This window comes from Oryzias melastigma, linkage group LG5 (genome assembly GCF_002922805.2).
Source record: "Oryzias melastigma strain HK-1 linkage group LG5, ASM292280v2, whole genome shotgun sequence".
NCBI lineage: Eukaryota > Metazoa > Chordata > Actinopteri > Beloniformes > Adrianichthyidae > Oryzias > Oryzias melastigma.
This window is the reverse complement of record NC_050516.1, coordinates 26,302,182-26,319,242: the sequence shown is the minus strand read 5'-3', so window position 1 is coordinate 26,319,242 and position 17,061 is coordinate 26,302,182. Positions and strand designations below refer to the sequence as shown.

The following is a 17,061-nucleotide window of genomic DNA, read 5'->3' as shown; positions in this document are numbered from 1 at the left end:
AGAAATGCAACATTAACCTTAATCTTCTTTACAACTGTCCTCCATCATGAGAAAAATCCCACAAGAACATGTTAAAAGCACCATTTTCATTGGAGTGAGTCTTTAAAGACAATGTTTGAATCCAGTAATCTAATCTCAAACATTCTGACACCTGATTGGCTGAAGCTTCCCAACCACAATTAAATCCTGCCTGTAGCCTCCACCAAAACAAGAGTGATGGACGTGCCTGAGCTTCCTCCATCATTTCTGTGCCAAAGCACTGATGACTCATTAGGAATGAGCTACACTAAGCTCCTGTCATGAAATAATGATTTAGGCAGAGAAAAACACAGCGTAATGTGCAGCTGAGAGAAAAGACCAAACAAAAAGGGTTTAGAAATGGAAGAATGTATGTTTTTGTTCCTGAAAGAGGCAGCTGTGATGACTGTAAAAACGAGTGTCCATCTCGACCCCAAAGCAATCCCTTTCCTCAGCCTAATTGGATGTGGTGTGTGCACTGCGGTGATAGAATTAGAGTGCTGAAGTGCAAGGACAGGGGTACGGTGGAGCCCTTGGACCTGCTTTTTGTGGTCTGGTTTGTTTTGCCAGACAATCAAAGCTCTTCCTTGTGGAGATATGGCTCCAGTGGATCCATAAATTACACGAGGTATGAGACAAGTTGATGACTTTAAGCTGCGCACAACATGCACTGTCAACAGTATATTTCAGCAGCAGCTGTTCCCACCTCCCATCTACCAGCTCAGAATGTAATCAGTCGACAGGAGATGAGAAGAGAATCGGCTCTCCACTGAGGACAGTAAAATGAGCCCCACAGAATTCAAGAAGCAATGTGGCTCCGACTGAATAATCCACTTATTTTTTTTAACCGTGTTACATGCCTTTTTTTCTCACAGGAAAGAGCTGGAGCTGGAGAAAAGTTTGTGAAATGATCAACCTCCTTCCATGAAAAGAGCAAAGCTACCATTGAAAGCTGAAGTGCGTGGTGACCTTGCAAAACGCAGCAAATCCTCCATTCTTGTTTTTAATTCTATGAATGCAACAACCAGCGCAGCTTGTAAAGGAGGCTTGTAAGCATGTGCCATAGCAGCTCCCATTGAGAGATAATCCATAGAGTTATAAATGGAGTGTAAAAGTAGGAGAATCGATAATTCTTTATTAGGCACATATCAGATGGGTTCACTGATGCGGCTGCATGGACCCACTTCACTGCAACTTTATCCATCTATCACCGTCAATAAAAACAGAAATAAATCAAGCTACATATCAGGATGAAAAGGAGGACACTGAAGAAAAAGAGGCGAGAGCTTATAAAAATTCCTCTCCAACCTTGAAAGAAAAAAAAAGTTTGAAATAAAATGAAGATTTGAAAAAACCCAAAGAGGAATTCACTCCAGAAATCCTTCCTTTTGCTCATTTAAAGAACTGAAACGCTAAAGAGGGATGTAATACTCAGCAGTGAATAGTCCTTGAGGCATGTGTGCACAAGTAATTACAATGGTTTGCTGAAGACTTCCTTTTTTTTTTTTTACTTATGATTTTTGTGCAAATCATCTGCAAAAATGATGGCATTTTCCCTCATAAGTACTAGTAAGGCATGAGCAAATCTTGCAGCATAAGCAGAACAAAACATGAAACTCCACATCTTTTTATGTTATACAGAAAAATCCAGTATATTTTTTCAATAAATTTAGCCTCACAGTGTGGGAATGGATTGTGATACTGTATGTATGTCATCCAATGAACAAGCAAGAAAAAACTGCACATACAGTGCTGCTGAGGCCACTCCGACCATTTATTTATTTAAAGAACCTAAAGCATGATTCAGTGTGGCGGTCGTTTTTGCCTGCCAGAAGATTAGGAGAGACAATGTGGCCCTTGTGACACTGCATTATTGCAGACAGTGAAATACTAGAGACAGCTGTGTCACTCCATTGTGAGGCGAACACAAAGGCCATGCCTTGAAGCAGTACAGGCTGAAATATCATTACTGGCACTCATGCCACAGAGCCCTGCGGGGCTCCATAGGTGGCTTTGCATGAACAATTTGATGGAAGAGCTCACAAACATTTATTTTTGCGCCACGCTGGAAAATGACTTGTTGATGTCAGAATTTTTTACAAATAAATTGCTAAATAGGTTCAAAAACACATTACTGGATCAATCAATTCATGAAGCGAAGATTTTAAAAATAGATCTTGTGATCTGAAGCTGATGCCTAACAAAGGAAGGCTGGAAAAATATGAAAAAGCTAGCAAAAACTGGAAAAAATGTCTAATGTTGCAAAACAGCTAGCATAATGCTAAATATTAGCTAAACTCCAGATTTGCCTAAAGAACTTCACAAAAGTTTAATTTTACCATAGCATCTAGCATCCATCCATCTTCTTGGCCGCTTCTCCCCTTTCGGGGTCGCGGGGGTGCCGGAGCCTATCTCGGCTACTGATGGGCGAAGGCGGGGTACACCCTGGACAGGTCGTTCACTCACACATTCATACCTAGGGACAATTTAGAGTCTTCAATTAACCCATGAAGCATGTTTTTGGACGGTGGGAGGAAGCCGGAGTCCCCGGTGAAAACCCACGCATGCACGGGGAGAACATGCAAACTCCACACAGAAAGGTCCCAGCCGGGAGTCGAACCAGGGCCTTCTTGATGTGAGGCAAGAGCGCTAACCACTGCGCCACCGTGCAGCCCAGCATCTAGCACAATTCAAAAATATGCCTTAAGAACTTTAAAAAAGTAAAATTTTGCCAAAACAGATGGGATAATTCTAAAACATTATCTTCCTCCCAAATTTGCCAAAAGAACTTTTAAAAAGTCTAAGTTTGGCAAAACAGCTAGCATAATGCTAAAACATTAGCTAAACTCAAAATATCCTTAGAAAACTTTTAAAAAGTCTTATTTGACAAAACAGCTAGCATAATGCTAAAACATTAGCTTAATCCAAATGTTACCAAAAGAACTTTTAAAAAGTCTAAGTTTGACAAAACAGCTAGCATATTGCTAAAAAATATTAGCTAAACTCCAAATTAGTCTAAGAACCAGAACAATTTCTAAATTAGCCATAAACAGCCAGAATGTTGCTAAATTAAAAGCTAAATGCTGAATTACCCCCAAAACCTAGTTCATTTTATTTATCTATGTCCTCAATCATAAGAAAAATCTGACAAGAACATGTTAAAAACACAATTTTCATTGGAGTGGGTCTCTAAAAAGAACCGACCTGGAGATTTTGAGAATTTTTCTATCCAGCTGAGAGCTTCACAAGCTAAAGGGCACCTGACAGATTACAAACTGATGAGAATTTATTCAGAGGAAATCAGTAAAGACCAAATCAGAAACCCATTACCGGCTGGCCGGAACCAGCAGTGAAGAATCCAAAAAGCAGGAGACCAGGTGAAGTGATGGAAACATAAAAGTCTAGCATAAATATAAAACCAAAAGAAGCAGAAGGGGATCAAAAGATGTGCTGAAAACCCTCGAACACACTGTGGATGATTGACAGATGTGGACATTCAACAACTGCTGGTGTGACTTTGATGATGGAAAAACACAAAACCTGAAAACAGAACAGAACCAAAAACCATTACTGGAACAAACCAAAGGGCACAATCCTCACACCAGCCGCTGGGATCGTCTAATGCTAAAGGAAGGCTATAGATAAAGAAGGCGCCTTCCATTTAGAAAAAAAGGAGGTTTTAAACCTGTTCTCCACATGTCTTCTCTTAAAATGTCTTTGGGCAAGACTCTGAACTCCACATAACTCCTGATGTGTATGACAGGAGTAAGAGACTGAAAAAAAAAACAGTTTATTGACTTAGAATATGCTTTGGGAAATGTTATAAAAATGCTCATGAACCATTTTGTGATATTCATCTTTAAAAAAAATCGTTATGAAAGCCTGCCAGAACCCTCCGGACAAGTTGGTATGGATCTGGCTCTGGGGAACCAAACGTTATGAATCAAAACAGTTTTCCACACATTTACTAGTAATGTAATTAGAAAAAGGAATGTAAGAAAAAAAATGAACACCTTGCAAAATCCCCCGAATGGATGCAGTTTGAATTTGTAATCCTGATACTTTTTTTATCTTTAGCTATACAGACAGAGTGCTCTTTAGTTCAAGGACACTTCGCATTCACACAGTTGCACATTCATACCTGGAGCTGCTCAGAACGACCACACATCAACCTGTGGCCTCTCATCAGCTCCACCACTGTGTGGCCAGAGGGGGGGGCAACACGTCTCACACTGGTTTAAAACTCCCCAGACTTGCACCAACAACCCTTCATCTGAGTGGAAACCCACCAAACACAAAAGTTCCACTTCAATAAAAATAGCATTTTTGGTGCATTTTTCTCATGATGGAGGACATATATAAAATAATTTAAGAGTATTTCTTTATTCAAATCGTTATGGATCAGGAACAAACGAAAACCCGCGGTTTGAAAAAGCTCAGGTTTGTGACACAGCAGCTGTCATGGGCGGGCCAAAGTCTCTTTGCTCCACTACGATTCGAAATCATTCACTTGCACACAAATAGATCCATTAAAGTCTTTATTTTCCTGATCTGAGCTGCCATTTGGCTCAAAACTTAGATAGCTCTGACATTGCTCCCCGTTTTTAAGCTATGCTAGTGTTAGCTTGGGCCTGTAAGATGCTATAAGCTAGCAGGAAAGAATGAAAACAAAGAGTTGATGGGACATTAGCTAAGGCTAACTTACCCTGTTCACAATCCAGATAAGAATTGAACTGATTTTCTGCAGAAAATATGTCTTAAAAAACCAAACAGGCTTTTTTATTTTGGCTAAAAACTGCTTAATCATAATTAAAAGACCACTGGAAATGATTTTACAATAGATAATTATAGATGGAGTGGAATTTTAATAACTGAACCAATGCACTGCTCCCAACCTCTTCACGCTGATTGTTGCAAATTCACAATTTAACCTGATACTCCACTGAATGCAGCATCACCTTGAACAAATTAATGAACACTGACGAATATTTTCTTAATTAATTCAGGCATGAAGGGGTTAAAGATCACGATGAAGAAGATTTGTAACAGCTTTATAAATATAAATTTAACAAACTGTCTAAGGAATTAAGACACTGTCCACACATTCATCTTTTATGATCATAGATTTATGCACTCACTTGAGGATTTTTCTTCTTTTTTGGTGGGTTAAAAAACTTAGCAGTTGCTCAAAGTCGCATAAAAAATGAATGACTGTTTGCATCATTTGTATATTTGTGGTTCCACCATGCACACATGCATAAATCTTTACATCTTTTTGGTCTTTAAAGTGGAGGATGACTTAAAGAAGGATTATAAAATGACCCAAAAAGACATTAAATCCTAATTTTTTGAACTGCTTCCCCTAAATCAATCACTTTATTAAATAATTTCCTATTAAGACGTGACCTACTTAAAGAAAAAACTTTTTTTTTATACATTTTCACTGCTGGATCGTGGCATTAATATTTATCGATGAAATGTCACAGCTTACACAGAGCTGTCTGTCATTGAACTTAAATCTTATCAATGATCTTTCAGATTGTAAAGGTTAAATTACCCGTAATCGTTTTGCTTTATCTCAGGAAGATTTTGTAGCTATTTGTGGGGGTTTAACTTCTAACCGATCTGCACGCCCTTCAGCAAAACTCTGGACTGCCACAGTCCCCTGAGAATCCTCGCTGTTGTGCGACTGCAGAGAAAAGCATTTATTCATAAAAATAAAGTACTTGGAAAACATTGGGAGAAGCTTTGTGATGCGAATGATTATATTTGAAAAATTGAGAAGCTACATTTTAAGGGACTAATTACAGCTCAGATGGAAATAAATTAACTGAGTAATTCATATTTAAATTCTTTATTTTGGCAACATTTATTTTTCTTTATCACAAAAAGGAAAATGTGGTGAAATTAAATTTAGAGTCCTGCTGTTGCGATGAAGTTAGAACTTATCAATGTTTATGGTATTGAAAGACAGTATTTATGGATTAAACCATTAAAGTGGTGTGGCCCATTTAAGAAAATCAATCTGTGTTAGCAAAACAATGATAAAATGCATTAAAAGCTTTTTTCCTTCATATTTGAAGTCTCAAAAGTAGAATGAATTGGTGATTATAATGCTCTAAAATAAATGGTATATACTTATTTAGCGCTTTACTACCTTCATGAAAAGTAGTAAACCCAAAGCTCTTTACAGTCCCATTCACTCACACACTGATGGCACCTCTGCTGACTTACATGGTGCCAACCTACAATCACCAGGAGCAATGTGGGGTTCACTGTCTTGCCCACTTTGACACATGAGCGCAGAGTGAGAACCACCGAGGTTGGCTACACTACCTCTTCACCAGGTCAAAATGACTAAATCGTTCAAGTCATTGACTCAGAAATCAGACTTGTATTCTTCATCTTCTCCAGTTTGGAAACATCTACGTTCCTCATCAGCTGTTGCAGCAGCAAAAGCAGGAGCTGTCACAAACAGGCAGACACCTGGTTCCATGTGGAGCAGGTTTATTAGTTCAGACAGGAACCAAGCGCAGATTAAAGTCCACAAAGCTAAATCAGAGTCAGACAGGCAGAGGTGAGTCATGAGCATGGGATCACCAAAGAAGAGACGAGAGTCCAGGCGAGGGTCGGGGCAGGCGGCAGGCAATCAGAGATAAAGCAGGTTAAGAAACAGATAGAAAGTCTCGGTATTGCAGGCAGGGTGGCACAAACAATACTTCGCACAGAGCGAAGCTTAAGAAACAGGTGGGTGATCATCAGATTGGAGTCAGGTGAGTGGCATCCAGGGATGGTGTGCTGGGGCTGCTGGGAGTTTTGGTGCGTTTTGTTTAGTACTCTGGAGACAGCTCCCACCGGTGACCAGAGGGGAGACAGATCTATGACTCATGACAGCAGCAACTCTCAAAGCAGATTTGCACAAATAGATTTGTGTACAGGTGTGTTCATACTGGACATATGAGGTTAGCTTAAAGCGAACAAGAGATTGTTTCCCCCGATAATTCAGAACAAATGTTCAGTCTGAACACATCCAAATAGACCCCGGTCCGGGACCAAGTACCACTCTTGGACCCATCTTTCTGTGTCAGTGGTGTCAAACTCCAGGCTGGCGTCCTACATGCTTTCCAACCAACCTCCCTTTGAAGCACCTTATTGGCTAAACCCACCTGATCCAGGTAATCAGCAGCAGATAAGGAAGAGTTTCTGGAAAACCAGCCCTCAAGACCTAGAGTTTGACATATTTGTTCTAGATGGTCACTTTTTGTTTCCAATCGGTCTGACTTTCGGTTCACTCTGAGTTTCCTCAGTCTGAATACAATCCATGATCGGAGTGGAACAACTGGACCAAAAAGGCCACCGTAGCTGGGCATTACGGGTTGTAAACCAAGTAAGAGGGAATCCACTGATGAGATAAAACAACTCATTGACCCCTTTTCCTATCGTATGACCCCACCCTTAACTGACGTGTTATCCCTATCATGACAAAGGTGGACAGGATTTCATCTCTGCAAAGGACACCAGTGGAAATAAATCATTGAAAAGAAAACAGTTCAGCATGGTGTCTTGTGGGTTCCAGATGACCCCACTCCCAACGTTAGCGTGCTTAAGATAGCACAATGTGATTGGATGAATGTAGGCTCATTAAACAACTTTTAACAAGATACACATTGCTTCTCACCCTGTTACCCCTAAAATATATAGTGTACGTCGTAAAGACTTATCAGAATAACTTCTTAGTCGCCGTCTCCGTGCAGCATGCCTCCAACGTACCAACGTAGCAGTACAAAGTGTAGTACCTGACGCTGATACAGATGTTCAAAATTGATCAGCGAAATATAAAGTTTGAATAAGTGTAGAACTTTCATTATTCGTTCTCTCATTGCTAAGCCCCGCCCTTGTAATTCTTGACTAAAGAGATCTTTAGTCATGTGGTTTTGTTTACAAGCTTTAGTTTAAGACAGGACTCAATCAGTCCGGACCAATGGACTTTTCCAGCCTGAATACACCATAAACGCTCATCTTTTGCCCTTTTAGGGTTTGTTTTTTTATTTGTCTGCCGAATTTCCGATTTCTAAAAATGTTTGTCCATCAGATCATCTCTCATAAACATCTTCGTCAAAGTTTAATCTCTTCAAGTCTCTTCACGCCTGTCACGAAGCTGCAGCTCCACCATCACTCAACAACTCAAATCCCTGCCCATGTCAGTAAACAATTCCTGCAAGGAGTCTTCTGGGAGCAAACAAATGTGGGGGCCATAAGTACGAATTGTATTTATCAGTCTCCACAATGTGAGCATTAACTTCTTCCTACGAGGTTGTTCCAGTGCCGCCGCTTCGCCAGTTGGCCCGATATTTCAAACTCTGATCTAATGTGACAACAGTTGAAATCTCAGGAGTCGCGTTCTCTCACAACTTACTCATGCAAGAGCAACAACAGCCCCGAATGAAACGACAAACCCTGAACACATTTACACATCTAAAGACTTCCTGAAGTCCTCCACTTCTGAAATAATTACATCCACAAAGATAGAACCTGCACACATGCCTCTGAGACAACATCAGTACAAAAGACAAAAAAAACAATACAACTTGTGAAGTGACTTAACATGCATAAAACTTGCTGATTTTCATGGTCTTGAACCTTCTGCTGCCACAGGCGACAAACACAAAGGCAGGTTCTTTCAAGAAACAAATCACACTTATCGTGGCTGTTAATTTTTTTGTCTACAAAAGGACTTTGATACTCATCACCAGAAGACAAAGTGTACATTTCCTCCACTGAGCACATTTAAACACTTAATCATGAATGACACCTAAAAAAACACTATAAATTGTCTTTATTTCCACTTTGCTTCCAAAATGTCCCAAAATTGTTTTAATTTACGACCATCTTCCAAACCTCTGAACAATTTCATATTCTACATATATGATAATTCCGTCAGTAGACCTCCTTTCAGAAAGTCCTGCAGGGATGCTGCACTATGCTGTAATGTGTGTGCACATGTCCCAGTGTGCATGTGTCTGCATTTGTGCGAGCTTTGAAGGCTGGTTGTCCCAGTCATTACTGGAAGGCAACCCTGAAGCCAAAAGGGTGTGGACTCTCTCCATTTTAAGTGCAAAATATATGTTTATATGCACATTTGACTGCATTATTATTGATGTCCACATAAAATATAAATGCAGGCATGTTAGCCCGGTGCAGGATTTTCACCCCCTATAAATATTACAGGTGTGGAATCACAGATTGTTAACCTCAATCTTGGGTGCCTCATTTCCCAGACTGATCATCTGCTTTTTTATAGCTTTGTTGGTTTTACTTTATGGTTTTTAAGCATCAGCTGTTACTGCTCTTAAGAGGGCATCCAAACAAAATCCATTTAGTGATCAGAACCCACAGAGCATAATGATGGCTCTCATTAGATGAGAATCACCTGATAATTCACCAAATCATTAAAGACTGGGTGAAAACATACATCAGTAAACAAGGACTATGTGCAGAATAGAAAGGAGAGGACCAGATTCCCTCAGGATAGGAGGAGAATAGATGTTTCATTGAATGATTAAATAGAATTAATATTGAGAACAAGCTAAATACTTTTTCATTTGCAATTAAATTATTGTTTTTACACATATTAGTCCAATATCAGTTCTTTTTTGAAAACCTTGACACTGCTGCACACACACAGATCGTCATATTGATGGAGGATTTACTCAGATCCCCATCAAGATCCTGGATGATCAATCTGTCCAGCATTTGGCACGAGATGAGCGTCCATAAGCAGCATTGAAATCCGGCCAAAAAGAGGAAGGGATAGGCAGAAACAACTTACCCCGACAATGACTGTGTCGTCTCCTTGAAATACTGGAATAAACTTATCTCCGCGAAGGATTTCAGACTGGTTCAGGGGACGAAATCGACACAACACCTTGATGTTGCATTCAGCGTTGGGATCAGCCATGGTTTAGGACGAAGTAGTACCTCCAGCAGATGCTCAGAGATTATAAGAAAAAGATACAAAAATGGAGAAAAAAAAGAAAAGAAAAATAGCTACAGATTAGTTTCGTTAGAACCACTTGGTTGCAATAAATAAATGAATGTAAAGCGAGACTGAAGAAACACCTGGAAGAATGGACAACTACGAGTTTTTAGGATGCAAAATCTTTACACTCATTTGAAACAAAAATGTATACAATAAAAATCAATTTGACGGTGCTCTAAATGTCCTCAAACAATACGGTGCTGCAGAGAGGAGGGAGGCATAGTGAGACTTGGAAATGTCTATAGTCCAAAGTGGTCCAGTCTGTGTGGATGGGTTGCGGGCTTCTCACAGACATGCCTTGCATCACTGCCATCACTGCGCTCTCAATGGAGGGGCGGAGCGTGGCGGATGAGCGACTGTCCACGCGCATCAACGCCACGGAGCTCAGCGGAGCAGAGTGGAGCAGTGGCGAGAAGCCAACTCTGACTCTTATTTACCCCTGCTTTTGGCCATCTTTTGAGCCTCATCAGAATTACTTTTTTTGTATGTGAGGTGGGTTTTAAAGATGTAAGAAAAAACTGTGCAAATCAAACTAGAGTGACTAAGAAGTCATTGATCAATTTGCCAAGATTTGATGAAAATGATTTTTCCTTCAAAATATCATCAATGTCAGAAAGCATAGGTCGCAAAAATGGGTAAACCTTGCTATTTTTTGCAAAGAGTACGTCTGTAAACATACCTCTTGTTCTGCCTTAATAATCTGTTAAACACCCATAAGCTGAATGGCATAGTTTGTACATTTTGTTTTATCTGACAGAGTGACTCATCGCTGCAATCGACCATCTCTGGCCCATTGATCACCTCTTCGACTTGCCCCTTTGGCGCCATCGTGTGACACCTTCTTGTAATGCAGCTCGGAAAAAAACTATCACTAAAAATTGATAAATGATTTTTGTGGAATAAAACAACAAATACTTTAATAATGTGATGCTGTTAATGTAAAAACTATTCAAGAGAAATAAAGTATATCCCTTAAATAATGATTTTAGCGTGAATACACTTGACGTCATTAGGATTGCTCGTTTTGTGTACCTTGACAGACCCTAATTATTGAAAAGAAGGAAGTTTCAAGGACGCCGCCCACAACGGCGGCAAGAGGAGTAAATCAAACGTACCCTGCATCACATCAAGCTAGCGACAAGTCTTCAACGCTCCTTCCACGGTGGATACTGCTGGCTCATCCGTCATTAGCTCTTTATACACCTCCACTCAGTGTATAGCTTTCTCGTTTTAAAAAATATAAACATATTCAGTGACCTTTTATTTTATTTTCTGTTGACAATGGCTGATCCAAAATACGCAAACCTACCAGGAATTGTAAGTTGCTAAAGCTAGCAGCTGTATTCCCAGATTGCTATTCGGCAGCGCTAGCTTACACAGTTATGCTAACTGTCATCACAGCGTATAATTTTCGTTTTCTCTCCAATTTTCAAACTTTCTGTTGTTAAAATATAAAAAAATAAGCCGTGTTTTCATTTATATTAATTGTGCATTTTACGTTTTTTAGCCACACATCAGGGTTATTAAATTGTGAGCTCCTCATTCTGTCAGGGCGTTGGTCAGCCAACTAACATAAAAATTGAACTAACTTCATCTCGTTTTTGTTTATCATTTTATTACTGTAGGCATTTAACGAGCCGGACATTTATGAGACAGGTGACCTTCCAGAAGATGACCAGGCTCAATTTGAGTCGGTAAGTGCACCTTTTCGGATAGTTTTGCTAATTTCTAGCTTGCTAACAAGCTAACTAATGTTTACACTTATCATAAAGAAACATGCAGTATTGTAGCTGCTGTGGGAGGTAAAGGCAGCTAAAAATCCGATGTTGTGGTTTCTGAATGTAGTATTGGAGATTACTATTTTATTATACATATTTATAAATTTCATTATCCTTTTTTATTTCTTTTTTTAAAATCTCCCTCTTCATAAAGAAGTCAGATTTGCTAATTTGTTGTTTTGTTAGTTCAAATAAAATCTTTTACTGCTACTTTCAATGTTATTGCATTATGCTTAAGGTAATTCTTGTTATCTAAATAATTTAATTTTCTACAATTAGTGATATCCATATACCTGGTGCCTTTATTTCCCAGAATGCAAGAGAAGCAGGGAACATTTGTAGACAATCAGCCTTTAGAAACATCAATAAAATTCTGATTACATAGACTGTCGACAGATTCACAAACCAGACTGTCTGTTTATTTAATAGTAGAGATCTCATGACTTTAAAAAGTTCCCAATGGGTTTCCAGGAATGTTTATCTTGTATAACTTTGCTACTGAAGAGCCCTCTGGAAGTACTAAATGTTGATCCCGCTTTAGTTTAAATTATAAACGGAGGGTAGACAGACCAGCCAAGTGAACTCTAACTTATCGTCCTTGTTTCCATATTAATTCCTCCCTTGTTTTGACTCTTCCCCTCCCCATCTTGGACCGTAGTGTGTACAAGTAAGACTGTATCCATATTTTTCCTCAGAGATCCTTTTTCATGCATGCTCTCTTCCTATGTGTAATCTCAAATCCACTTTTCTACATCTATTAATTGGGTTGAGGATTAGGTAAATGTACACTTGTCAGGGCTATAATTGTGTTCAAACTTGTCCAACAAGGACTCGTTTTTAACTTGGTATAAAACGTGATTAATCCTCTCTGTTTTATCAGATGTGACACGTAGGATATTTGGGGTTTTAAGTAAAAAGAATAGTTATAATATGTGAAAGATCACACATATTCATATTTTTTTAATATCATCTTCATAAATATATGTTGTGCAATCTCTCCCCTTCATTTTCTTCATTTATAAAGTAATGCAAATTAGAAAAGAGCTCTGGCTATGATACCTGGCCTTTGTTTGCTTGTTTTAAAGGGCTTTTCATAGTTTGATGAGCTGTTCCTGTTTGCATTTTCAGAGTATGCCTCCTATTTTTTTCCAGATACGCTGTGTTAACATATTTCAAGAAAGCAACACCTTAATTTATCCTGAAAACAGAAACAAATGAGGCAAATATGAGATTTTTGTAACAGTTTACTTTGATAGATTAATTTAGCCACAACAAACTATCATCATTTTTGTAAAAACAAAAACAAAACTTGTGTATTTTTACTTCTGGATCATACATTTATTCATTTTCTTTTTAGTATATTTATGAAAATAATATTTTCAATGAGTTTAAAGATTGAAATTTACAATAAATAAGCAATATTTGCTGTTCAGCTTTAGACATGTAATAATTTTCTAAATGAATCATTTTTTTATTTCATTCTTTCACAAGATCCATCTACTTTTACTTAATTTTCTAATCAAAACAATACATTTAAATACAGTAATGCTATAAGAACCGAGTATGTCTGTGGAAAGGAAAGCTTTCTAATCCCAGTCATAAGCTGTATAGAGAATGTCTGGAGGGTTTCGACCCTCAGAAGAACACTACTTTCTTTCTGATCTTCCCAACCCTGGGCCGAGTGTTGGTGTCGTGTGCATGGCATGTGATAACCACATTAATCTGTGTTGTCTTTCTCTCCCCTCCTGCTGTTTTTTCTCTCCCTTTTCTCTTTAATTTTCTTTGGAAACCAAAGGAGCTGGTAAGAGCCTAGCTAACACCCCACTTCCCTTCCTTGATGTTTGTGAACTCATTTGTTTGTGCTCAACTTCCTGTGTGTGTCCCTCACTCATCAATTGTCTGTATGTGTCTTAGAATCTAGTTCCTTACTGATCGATCTCTAGATCATTTTGATTATTTAAATGTAGCCATCCATCCGATATCTGTCCTTTAGAGAAGAATATGGTGGTCTTTTGATTTTTTTTTGTCCTAATTCCCTGTTGTTTGAACATGTTGAATTATGATGAAGGTACATTTCTCTATGTAAGGAGACTCTGCGATCGATGCTTGATACATTCCTGACTGTAAAATATTTTTATATTTACTCTTGTCTTGCCTACTTTTAATTGTTTATTTGTTTTATCCCAAAAATGTAAACAAATGCACACGCATGAGGGGTTTGCAAATGTGTTTGATTTGTATCTGATTTGAATTTCAGTGGGAATCCTCCTTAAAAAACGTGTAATTTACTGAGTTTGAGATCTGCATAAGTCTTATTTGGGGCATGAATTATGCACGTTTTTTTTTTTTACCATGATGTTTGCATAGATTTGATATTTCAGCGTCCTGGTCTGGTGTGCCTTTGCCATCTGTCACCTGTGGGATGTTTCTGCATCTTTACATGGTGTTTCCATCACAGGAGGAGCTCTGCAGTGACAGCGTTGAGAGGATCGTGGTTAACCCCAATGCAGCCTACGACAAGTTCAAGGACAAGCATGTCAACACCAAAGGACTCGGTCAGTTTGCACCAAATGACAAACGTATACACTTTTATATTCATATTTTATAGGTTATACTTTGCCTTCATGACTTTACAAAAAGTGGGGATTCTGTGTGTGTTCTGTCTTCTATAAAATCAACAAAAAACATTAAACTGTATAAAACGGCGTAAAATAACTTTAACCCCTTGAGACTTATAGTTGCAAATATGCATCGAACCACTTTGGCTCCAAAATTAACCTTCATTTAGGTTCTACTTGTAAGCAATAACACTAGAAAAGCTTCTTTTTTTAAAATAGCTGGAAATAAATTCAAGTTTCAAGGAGTTAAAAATATCACAGTTGCAAAAATACATTAAAAAATTGACATGATTAATTAAATATTTTATTAACCCTAGAACACTTTCGCTATAAAAAGTTACATCATCACTTTTGCTGGGTAATTTTGACCCAATTTAATATATCTAATAAAATGTATTTGTCATAAAATAATAAATAAAAATATTACAACACATAATACATTAGAATAGTGCTCTTTTATGGAAAATAAAAACAGAAAGATCCTAAAAACATGCTTGAAAAATTACTAAAAATAGGAATTTGAGAACAAAAAAATGTCCCAACAAAATAATAACAATAATATTGGAGTCTTAACCTTTGGTCCACTCATTCCTGGACATATGATACTTTACCCAGGAACCCATGACACTCAGAAAAACCCAACATATGTTGAACATCATGTAAATGCTTTTGTTTGGGTTAAAATCACCCGGTGGTAGTGCTCTAGGAGAAGTTATAAAATAGCAATATATTCCTTATTATATAGTAGGTATTGGGTATCTCCTATAATTGTTCACTTATTGAGATAAATTCAAGTTGATTTTCCTTTTAGAACAAAATACATCTGTTGTTGCCAAAAATACTCTAAAATGTGTCTTTTTCCAGACTTTTCAGACAGAATCAGCAAAAGCAGAAGAGTGGGCTACGAGTCTGGAAACTTTGAAATCGTGAGTACTTCCTGTTAGGAAACAATCCAAATCTTTCCTATTTTGTCATAAGCGTTTTAATTATTTCTTTTGGGAGTAACAACCTGATGTTTTTGTTTAGTGTACTTTTTTTTTTATCGTTGTTTAGTTTTTAACATATATGTGTGACATTTTGCTTATTAAAGGGAACAAATGTAATATGAAATCATTTTGTTTTTGCGTCTTTGAGTATTTCTCCTTTTAAATCGCCGTCAATCAAACTAATATGAAAACGCTCCATTTGAATTAATTAGCCGTTTTGACGTCAAAACAAGAAGAAGAAGAACGCATACGCGCCTGCCATTCAAACTAAAAGAAGAAGCGTGCATGTGTGACAATGTGCACAAGCTGTGCTGGAGATAGAAATATGTCATACAGGGCTGCAACTCCATGAAAGGCCATACTTTTCAGGGGTATCAAAAAAATGAACGTAAAACATTTTCATGGGGGACTTTAAAGTTGGATATTTGAATTTAATGCGAGCGGAATATTGCTAAAAAGCTTTCAAACTTTGAGGGTTCTCTTTGCACTGTGGTGGATTTTCAGCTCGGCGAGGGCTGTGGGGTGAAGGAGACGCCACAACAGAAGTATCAGCGTTTGGTGAATGAGATCCAAGAACTCACCCAGGAGGTGGATACCATCCAGGTGACTGCTAGCAAGGCTCACACACTCATATGCCTGCTTTTCTGTGTGTCGAATAAGTCGTCAAAAGCTTGATTTTTACTGAATATAATCCCTTTTTTCAACCAAACATGACAGAAAATTAAACATTTATTGCTTAAATATTTAACCCAACATGGATTTAATTTGTTTTTTGTTTTTTTTGCTTTTTAAGCTTAAAAAATAATGAAACAAACTTGTATAATAATCTGTTATTATTAAAAGATTCCTTCCTTTCAAACCCAATATTTCCGTTTAGGTATCAGGTGTTCGAACTGTTTGTGTGTTTCTGCCTCCAGGCCGCCGCCAAGGAAAGCAACGCAGAGGAGCGCCTCACGCCGGTAGTTCTTGCACAGCAGGCGGCTCAGCTTAAACAACAGCTGGTGTCTGCCCATCTTGACACATTGCTGGGACCACAGGCACACATCAACCTAGCCGATCCAGATGGAGCCCTCGCTCGGTGAGACGAGAATATCCCGTTTGTCCGAGAGCGAATTCCTTCGGTTGTGTGTCGTCAAATATCTGATTATATCAGCAAATTGGGGGGAAATGGGTGAAGCTTGTGGTCACAACTCACTGATTTGTATTGGAGAAAGTCATCATCATCTTGACATTATATAGTCAAACATCAGCCTTTCTAAAAAGGTCAAATAACCAAAACAAACAAGCCTGGCAATAGTTTAAACATGTCAAGTAAGGCGGTAAGTGCTGAGGATTTATTGATCACATTTTAATCAACTACAATTTGTGATGTCAGATTCATGATGCAGCTCATAATTTATTAAATCTGTAATGTATCTGCTTAAACTGAAGTCATGGAAATTAAATCTAACCAGTTAGAACTGTGAATACTGATACATTTGTTCAAATTATGTTTTTTTTGTCACTAAAGTGATCTACTTCTGACTTAATTGTTTAACGAGACCCCTAGTGGTGACTCTGTGAACTGTCATGCTCCAATTTTAATGTTTTAAAACACATTTTTCTTCAAGTTAAATCCACCA

The 17,061-nt window shown here is 38.2% G+C and overlaps 2 protein-coding genes across 7 annotated transcripts in view; one reads left to right on the top strand and one right to left on the bottom strand.

Annotated features, from left to right (window-relative positions):
* Positions 1-11,132, bottom strand: part of kif5ab (kinesin family member 5A, b) — an 87,204-nt gene extending 76,072 nt beyond the window's left edge. For 3 of the 4 annotated variants that reach the window (XR_002918954.2, XM_036212004.1, XM_024269466.2), the window contains exon 1: positions 9,848-11,132. Coding sequence is in view for 3 of the 4 variants with exons in the window: in XM_036212004.1 (XP_036067897.1) it covers positions 9,848-9,976 (129 nt within the window). In the remaining variant the exon portion in view is untranslated. The remainder of the gene's footprint in view (positions 1-9,847) is intronic. The other variant, XM_024269465.2, reaches the window with a different exon arrangement.
* Positions 11,133-11,168: 36 nt separating this feature from the next.
* The window catches only part of dctn2 (dynactin 2 (p50)), a 10,376-nt gene continuing 4,483 nt past the window's right edge, over positions 11,169-17,061 (top strand). The window contains exons 1-8 of one of the 3 annotated variants that reach the window (XM_024269467.2): positions 11,169-11,374; positions 11,683-11,751; positions 12,494-12,502; positions 13,631-13,636; positions 14,294-14,390; positions 15,318-15,379; positions 15,944-16,042; positions 16,357-16,517. In XM_024269467.2, the coding sequence (XP_024125235.1) occupies positions 11,339-11,374; positions 11,683-11,751; positions 12,494-12,502; positions 13,631-13,636; positions 14,294-14,390; positions 15,318-15,379; positions 15,944-16,042; positions 16,357-16,517 (539 nt within the window). In that variant the 5' untranslated portion in view covers positions 11,169-11,338. The remainder of the gene's footprint in view (positions 11,375-11,682; positions 11,752-12,493; positions 12,503-13,630; positions 13,637-14,293; positions 14,391-15,317; positions 15,380-15,943; positions 16,043-16,356; positions 16,518-17,061) is intronic. The other 2 variants (XM_024269468.2, XM_024269469.2) reach the window with 2 other exon arrangements.